At 30.4% G+C, this 8,650-nt stretch overlaps 1 protein-coding gene across 2 annotated transcripts; it reads left to right on the top strand.

Moving 5' to 3' along the window:
• Nucleotides 1–2: 2 nt before the first annotated feature.
• On the top strand, nucleotides 3–8,441 carry LOC111708883 (uncharacterized). Of its 2 annotated transcripts, XR_002766746.1 has the most exons (10): nucleotides 3–63; nucleotides 1,930–2,013; nucleotides 2,269–2,353; nucleotides 4,165–4,240; nucleotides 4,978–5,038; nucleotides 6,170–6,237; nucleotides 6,746–6,786; nucleotides 6,906–6,980; nucleotides 7,975–8,150; nucleotides 8,315–8,441. XR_002766746.1 is itself a non-coding variant. In XM_023482387.1 (9 exons), exons 2-9 carry the CDS (start codon nucleotides 1,931–1,933, stop codon nucleotides 8,014–8,016), a joined length of 531 nt encoding a protein of 176 aa, XP_023338155.1. In that variant the 5' UTR covers nucleotides 3–63; nucleotide 1,930; the 3' UTR covers nucleotides 8,017–8,441. The 2 variants fall into 2 exon arrangements, 1 of the variants encoding a protein (XP_023338155.1); XM_023482387.1 differs by having other exon boundaries at nucleotides 7,975–8,441.
• The last annotated feature ends 209 nt before the right edge of the window (nucleotides 8,442–8,650 follow it).

Below are 8,650 nucleotides of genomic sequence, written 5' to 3'. Positions count from 1 at the left end.
TTCAGAAAACTGATGTTATGAAATTACTGACTACACATTTAAACGGGCACTACTTAATTTCAGGTAATTACTGCAGACAGGCACAAAATAAAGAAGAGGTCAATAGGGCTTTAGGTTGTTTTGATAAATCAGGCCAAAAATACGATTTTTATGGAAAAATAAATGTGATTTATTTTTAGTCTAAAGTATTTGAAAAGGGGAGGGGTCTAGTTAAGTTTAGATTATTTAATATATTTCACCTCTGCCAAAGGGTCTGACTTTATTCGATTGTGTTTTTTTTTTACTTTTGCCTGAGGCTTCCTGATTTGTCGCTGATTAACAAACCCTTATGGTTGATGCCGAGTCTAGAGAAAAAAACATCGAGAATGGAGTTACCATTTAATACGGCTGGAAAAGTCAATATTCAGTTAGAATGTGTTTGATTAGTTATGTGGTGACGTTATAAGCTGACTTGCTCTAAATAATTGCTTATATTGAAACATTTTAATTCTTTTAAAATTTGATATTTTATGAATCAACATGTTTATTTGCAATAAGTGTGTTTCTGAAAATGATTTGATTATTGAATAAGCTGACTAGATTACATAGAAACAGCTTATATATTTATGAAATTAGAGAATGAACATGTAGAATTCTTTGATTTGACTTATTTAAAAATCTTAATTACATATACCAGACTAAATTAACTTTATTTGTGCGTGAAAATAAATTTGAACAATGATAATATATCCCAAATTTTTATCATTTCTTCGCAAATACTTTACAATGCATTACTATTTACTAAAAAAAAAGTTTTAAATATGAACGTTTTGTGAAGATTTTAAAACAATTAATATTTGAAAAGTTTTACAATGTTCATGAAATTTAAATTATGAATCAAAAACCCTGGGAAATTTTAAAGGTTTTTTTTTTTTTTGCGGAGATGGTTATATGATAAAGCTTTTTGCTCATATATACATTTACATATGTGAGCAAAAGCTGGCAAAACAGCTGGGCCAAATTGGCTGAACTTTTTTTTAGGAAACCCACGGGTTTCCTGGGGTAACATAGACTGAATTATTTCCTGGGGGTAACATAGACTGAAATATTTCCTGGGGGTAACATAGACTGAAATATTTCCTGGGGGTAACATAGACTGAAATATTTCCTGGGAGTAACATAGACTGAAATATTTCCTGGGGGTTACATAGACTGAAATATTTCCTGGGGTTAACATAGACTGAAATAATTTTTTTCAAGATTCCACAGGCAACGTTGGGCACTTAAGCATTATTAAATAGATATTAAATTAGCACTATTTTTGATAAGATGGGAGGGTTCTTGAGTTCATGTTGTCGGGCTAATTCTGGATTTAATATTGATATAATATAGATATATGATAATATGATAGTACTATTTATGGTAGGATGGGAGAGTTCTTGAGTTCATGTTGGGTGGGATAATAGTTGATATAATAGAGATTTAATATAGATATAATATAGTACTATTTATGGTAGGATGGGAGAGTTCTTGAATTAATATGGGGAGGGGGGGGATAATATTGGATATAATATAGATATTACATAGTTCTATTTTTTGGTAGGATAGGAGGGTTCTTGAGTTCATATGGGGGGAATAATATTATTTATAATATAGATAAAATATAGTAATATTTAATGACAGGATGGGAGGGTTCTTAAGTTCATGATGTGGAGATAATATTGAATAGATAAGATATAGTACATGTAACTATTTATGTGAGGATGGTAGGGGAGGGTTCTTGATTTCATGTTGTTGGGGATAATATTGGATGTTATATAGGTATAATATAAATATTATTTAGTACTATTTAATGGCAGGATGGGAGGGTTCTTGAGTTCATGTTGTGGGGATAATATTGAATATAATATTGGATATTATATAGACATGATATAGTACATATTATGGCAGGATGGGAGGATTCTTGAGTTCATGTTGTGGGGATAATGATGGTTCTGAGTCAGGAGATGAAGGAGAGAGAACCAGACTCATCAGGATAATACACAGTCATTTATTCATTTATGATTTTAATTTTAAACTTAAGTAACCACAAAGATAAATTCTCAGTATGCTTAAATATTTGATTTTACATGTAGCAAGTAATACTTGATAAATTTCCTGGCCTGGTATTTTTTATCCAGATATAAAATATGCAGAATTCAATATTTTCCTTTAGTATCATTATACATAACTTGGCCTTTATGCAGGATTGAAACGTCAGGGGGGGATTTTGACTGTGTAAACTAACAGTGAGAACAGTCCCCAGCAAACATATATTCCAGAGCTTATTCATGATCAAGGAAGGAATCTTCCATTCTCAACTAGTCTTCCTAAGGTAACATTTATTTTAGATTTCAGAATGTTTGCATGTGGATTGTTGACAAAATTTTAAGTAATCTTCTGTTTTAAGAGTAAAATGCACCATTAATTTTTTCTAGGTAAAAATATGGAGACATTTGTTGTTGTTTATCTGAAAATTGATAATTTATATTTTTCAAGAAATAAAAATGTTGATAGCTTACACATTGTCACCCAGCAAAAGTTTTAAGGGATACTTTTTTATTGGATAAAGTGAGATTGGCTTTAATCCTAGTTTTGTGTAAACTGTGACGTTTGCTGTGGAATCCAAATATTAACCCAGATAACACAAAACAAGAAAGGAAAGTTTTAATCTGTGTATTTCTTGTTTCCCCTGTAGTATACTAAATGCGTAACTAAACACAGCGCTCCCCCGGTTGTAAGGCTGGGACAAAGCTGGGATAGGTTCCATTGTCTCTGAAGTCAATAAGGCAACTGATATACTCATAATCATTATTTTTCTTACAAAGGCGGACAATTGGGACAAAGAAGCAGTTTTTATTAGCAGGTTTACATACATATTTAAAACTGAATTTTCTCTTTGGATGAAATTCCTGAACCCTTTTCTTCATTGGATCTGATACTCAATGCACTTTCTAATTATGACCTTGCTCGCCGCAATTACAACACTTCATGATTCTTAAGATACTGTTTTCATTAGGGTGATAGTCCACTGCTCCTTCCATCAATCTGGACTCAATCTTTTAAGCAGCGTCGGCCTGCTGAAGAATAATAAAAACATTCACTGGCATGGCCCTGAGCACTACACTACAAACAACTGTTTCCCACCTAGAAGCATTTATCTGCTTTGTGGTTATCCAAACCACAATTGACACAATTCTTTGGACTTGCACTCCTTATATCCATGATCGTCGGTTTCGTAATATGTTCACTCACTTATACTTCTTTCCTGTCATCAGCTAATCATCCAACCTGTTGTTGGATTGACTTCACATCTACTAGCTCCTGGTGCATTTCATTAACTGATTTAACGAGCCTAATATTCAAATCAAAGAGGGATTCAGAACTCTACAAAATTGTCTTCATTTGACGTATCATTTCTTTCAGCTTCAATGCCCTCCGTCATCGGCTGGTTAGAAATCATCATGGATAGTCCCTCCTCTCTACTTAACCTCATTATAAACATTTACCCCTTCCTCCTTCAATTCTTCTGAGAACACAGCCTCTGTTTTGACTTCTGTTTGATAAGGTGCGCCAAAATGTCCCCCACCTTCTGACTGGCATTGAGCTACAACGTGAAATTAGCTGTTTATTATAGCACTGTGCTAAAAAGTTTAATTGGATCACTGATTTTCTCAACAAAAATTTAAGATATTTCACAATAATTTGTTTAATTTATATGAATATAAATTGGTATTTTTTTCTGCTTTGTTAAAGTTTTTTAAAAATGTATGGAACTGCGTACTAACTTAAAGTGTTATAAAATAATCATAATCTATTTTCTTTACAATTTTAGTTCCTTATTTTAGTTTCTTTTCTAGTGCAGGATGATTATTTTAGAAAATAAGAGTTGTAATATTTATATATTTAACATTCTCCCACCCCGCACACTCTCAAAACGAATTGTTAAATAAAACGTTTTTTTATGTTAAATTTATTTTTAATTCCAGATCATCAGAGAGCGAGTAATTTTTAAAAAAAAACATTTTAAAAACAACATTCTTCTGAAAAATTTACATGTCTAGATTCCCATCCTTGCCAGAGAAATTAGTTTCTATAAGTATTTAAATACATAGATATTAAAGTTTTATTTTTGTGTGTTTGAAGGTCAATGATGAGCAGAATGCTTTGCAGAATATTCTTCAAGATACTGCTGCTTCTGTTATAGATATCAGTGCCATAGGTTAGTTAATAAAACATACATAATTAGACGATTCACGTAATTTCAAGTGCCCTGAAAACTCCTGCCTATACAGCTAGAAGCAGGAAACCTCATATTTGTAGAGTTGCTATCGGAGACAGGTTAACCAGTAAAATTAAATCGTTATGGAGGTGCTAAGGCATTTTTTATGTATGAAGAATTCGTTGTTGTCTATAATAAAGAAACAAAAGATTGAATATTTTTTTAATGAAAAAACAGGAAAAAAACTGGAAATACAGATTATAACTCTGTCTAGTCACTCTCCTACAATTGTTTTATTTGCATTGATTAACTTGTTTCATTAAGTACAATTTCAGTATACATTGTTGATACTACAAAACAAGTTTTCTCTTATCATGCATAAACAAAGTAATAAATCAGCATGCACTCCAGAGGAGAAATGAATGCGTAAAATAGAGAAGGGTTATTTATGCGTACAACAAAGATGGTGCTGCTGACACAATATTCCCAGACCTTAAAATTTCCATCTGTTCGAGTATCCAGATTCAAGAGTATATTTTATCTTAGTTACTTGGTCAGATTAAAGTTGTAAAATTGTTCAAGATAAAATACATGTTTTCTCTTTGATAAAATAATGATTATGTCCTATGTACATTTTCTAGTCCAGTAATTGGTATTATTATTATCATTATTATTATCAGTATCACTTTTCAATTGCATTATTGTTATCATAAATTTATCACTATTTTTTATAATAGATCATCAGCATGTCGTTGAGCAGGCTGATTATCAAGAAAAATCTGCCCTCTATGGGAAAAGGTGGGTTTAATAAATGTTGAGTATTTTTCGAAACGAAACAATTTTGCTTGTTCATGAATCCCTCTGTCAATTTTTTTTGTAAATGTCCCAAACCTCCTATGTGTTTAAACCAATCAATGTTTTCAGTAATTTCCGTCCTTGACCTTGACTTCCACGGAATGATAGATGACTGCTTATTATCATCATAATTACAGGGGACATTAGTTCCAAAACTAACACTTGGCCCATTTCTAACACTGAGTGTTAGAAATGGGTACAAATTGAAAGACTGGGTTTTTGGGATCCGGGCCCATAGCCAGAGTAAAAGTCGATAGTAAAAACTATAACCAACGTTTTATTAAACATGACGAGAACAACAATTCCCAATTTTAAACTTTTTTTAACATCAAAATTATAATAGAAGTTCATTAATAGTAAATTTCCTTACCGTTTTCAAGACAATTTTAGGTTTTCCATTTTCGAACATATCCTGATTTTAAAACATTGTCGCGTTTTCGAGACAAAACCCACTTTCCCGTTTTTGAGTATAATCCACAATTCAAAACTCGCTTTCATAACTTACAAAATAAATCACTAAAAACAAAAGTACTCTTATGAAGACTAAATTAAATTCTAAATTATTTCTAGAATCTAAGTTTCCACATTTTATCTGTTAAATTAGAGAATATGGAAAATTTATTTTCAAGCATTTTAAACAAACAGTTTCCCGCATCTAGATTAATCTACATTGGTATTAATATTTTGATTTCTAAATGCTGTAATGATTTTTAGATTATAAAAGGACAGTTTGTTTTTAATTTCTTTTTTTGTTCATTTTTCTTCTGGTAATTGTTTCAAAATAGGGATATGTACGAAAATGAAATCAAGAATCATCAAAAACTAATTCTCACGCCTTATTATTAGTTCAAAATCGACATTTATTGTTTTAATATATAGTTTTAGCCATTTTTGATAAAGATATGCTGTAATTTTGTTCTGCTCATCTTGGATTTAAAGATATATACTCTTGAAAAGGATAATTTTGCAGATTTGGCCCATTTCTAACACTCAGTGTTAGAAATTGGCCAAGTGTTAGTTTTGGAACTATATCCCCTGAATTAATATTATCATTTTTTATTTTCTACTCTCTAGGTTGTCGAGTGTTGGTGTGAGACTCGCTGCGAAACATGCTAGACCAATGGGGATGGTGGATACACAAGGAAAAACACATTTTATAACTTCAAATATTTAGCAAACAAAAACGGTTCTTAATCTGGGAACAAATTTAATGAATAACGAGACCTAAGTTTAAGCCTCGGTTTAAATCTGCCAAAACTCGGTTTAAATTAAGCGCCGGCTTAAATCTTGAAACATTTGATACAATTTTAAGAGGAACCAACCATATTTAAGCAGCGGCTTAAATTTAAACCGCCGCTCAAAATCTTTAAATTCGGCCACTAGGTAGTTTAACTATAAAGAGTAAGATGAACTTGAACCGGCGCACATTAAAAGAGGTTCAACTTAGTCATTTTGGTCCGAGTTGGATCCTTACTATGAAGCTGCCAATATCCAAGTATTGAAAAAATAAGACTATGTAGCATAAAACTCTAACCTTGAATTTTTTTTGAAGGAAGATATAAACATGTGGTCAAATTAATATGGATCTTTTATTTATATTTTGTAAGAACAATTTTTATTTACTTTTGAATTATAATGTTTCTCTTACAGGGGATATTCTTAAAGATCTCTCAGAAGAACCAATAGAACAGGTAAAAAAATTAAAAAATTTTCATATATTATTTAGGGTTAATTTTTTTATATCGATTGATTTTCCCACAATTATATTTTGATGTTTTTTTATTTGCATTTTAAGTTTTGTTTGTTTAAGGAGGATCTAGAGTTGATTACTGAAATTGCTTTAATTGCGGAGAAAAAGGTTTCTGAGTTTAAGATTGAACACCAGGAATAATAATCTGACATTTAAATAAATATATAAATAAATAAATTTCCGACTTTGCTAATAATAAAGACGATGCATTGGAAATTTATCTGACTATTGTGTACGCCTGTACAGTGTACAGCTGTATTTTGACGTCATTGGTTTTTTTGGTTTCTTGACAGTCTTAACGATCGACATTAAAACCTTAGCTATATAATACAATTGTGAATGTTTTGTAAATTAAAATTATTGATATTAATTACTATTTTAAAAATTTAACCATTAGTTAGATATAAGAATCGTCTGGTGAAATATAGCTAAATTCGAAATAAAGTTACGCATCTCTTTTGTATCAAAAATAGTCAAAAATTGTTAGTAAAAATTTTCAGATGTCAAGTATTTTTTTCTGAGCTTTATGGAATGGGATTATAGGCGGTGAAGAAGAGAGGAGACCATAAATTTCCAATATTATAAATAAATTTTGTTTAAATGTCGTCTTCTGTTTAATCTTAGGCAAAGAAATAATATTGCATTGATTAATGTATTAATCTTACTCTTCAATTGATTCATAGGGATTTCGTTTTTTTTTTAAATTTCAACCATTAAAGAAAAAATTATCACAGAAATGATGTATTAAATTATTAGAGAAGACGACATTTGTTTTTGCGTAGATTTTTCTGATGCGCCATCTTTAATTAGCAAAGTCTTTGAAAAATCTTATTGATATGAATGTTGATCTGTATCAAAAAATCTTCTATTCCAAAATTTTGATTCTTTAACAAATTAATGTTAAATTTTCTTCAAAACGGTTCAACAAATTTATCATCTCAGGGAGAAAAAACGAAAAAAAATTAACATCAATTGGTTACTCTCTCCCAAAGTTTCATTAGTAATTCTCTAAAAGTTATTTGTTTTCCTCTATAAAGCTAACTAAACTATGTAATAAAACTAAAACGATTTTCATAAAATTTAAGATTATAACTTTTTACACTTTTTTGACGGTTTATTATTCACACAGGAAGACTTAGTCGTGAATTTTGGAGACGGGAAATCATCATAGTCGTCTTAATTACACTGTACAGTGCTTTTATAATTTACAACTACGATAAGTGTGTTCCGACAGTACTGATTCTGTACTTTGGGCCAATAATGTAGACAAGTTGATCTGTGGTTTAAATACAATATATCCCATAAGTATAAGTACAACGAATGAACTTTTATAGTGTTGTTTCGAATCCTTTTTAAAATCATTTGCCTCAAATATAATATAATCTGCGGCATTAAACTTTAAGTAATTGTCAAAACGACAATATAGAAATTCCTCCATTGTATTAATATAAATGGGATATACTGTATAGTGTACGTACAATAAACATTTACAATATATGATAAATTCCATAAATTATTTTGCTATCCAAATTTTAAACTGTAAATCTATTATTGTACAATTTATAAAATGCTGATAAATATATTTATGAATTATGCTTTTTAGGGATTTATGACCTAATGACAATATGATTATTGACGATATCTAAATCCATTAACGCATCAATAAACAAATTTTTGAGGGAGGCTCAGTGGTGGAACTGGAAAGTCTCCCATTTTTGATAAGGAAAATTACAATTGTATCGTCTCAAAAAATATAATGTAAAGAAGGCTATAAAGTGAACCCCTCCTTTTGAAGTTTGGAAAAC

The sequence above is a fragment of the Eurytemora carolleeae genome, unplaced genomic scaffold, assembly GCF_000591075.1.
Source record: "Eurytemora carolleeae unplaced genomic scaffold, Eaff_2.0 scaffold648, whole genome shotgun sequence".
Taxonomy (NCBI): Eukaryota; Metazoa; Arthropoda; class Copepoda; order Calanoida; family Temoridae; genus Eurytemora; species Eurytemora carolleeae.
Note: the sequence above shows the minus strand (reverse complement) of the source record. Positions and strands in the feature narration are given on the sequence as shown.

What these genes read in the sequence shown, in the direction of transcription:
- LOC111708883 (XM_023482387.1), top strand. Translation starts at nt 1,931, where the DNA reads ATGGGAGGATTCTTGAGTTCATGTTGTGGGGATAATGATGGTTCTGAG. An exon ending in GAGAGAACCAGACTCATCAG is followed by an intron (nt 2,014 to 2,268) that starts GATAATACACAG and finishes GTAAACTAACAG; the next exon opens with TGAGAACAGTCCCCAGCAAA. An exon ending in TCTGCCCTCTATGGGAAAAG is followed by an intron (nt 5,039 to 6,169) that starts GTGGGTTTAATA and finishes TCTACTCTCTAG; the next exon opens with GTTGTCGAGTGTTGGTGTGA.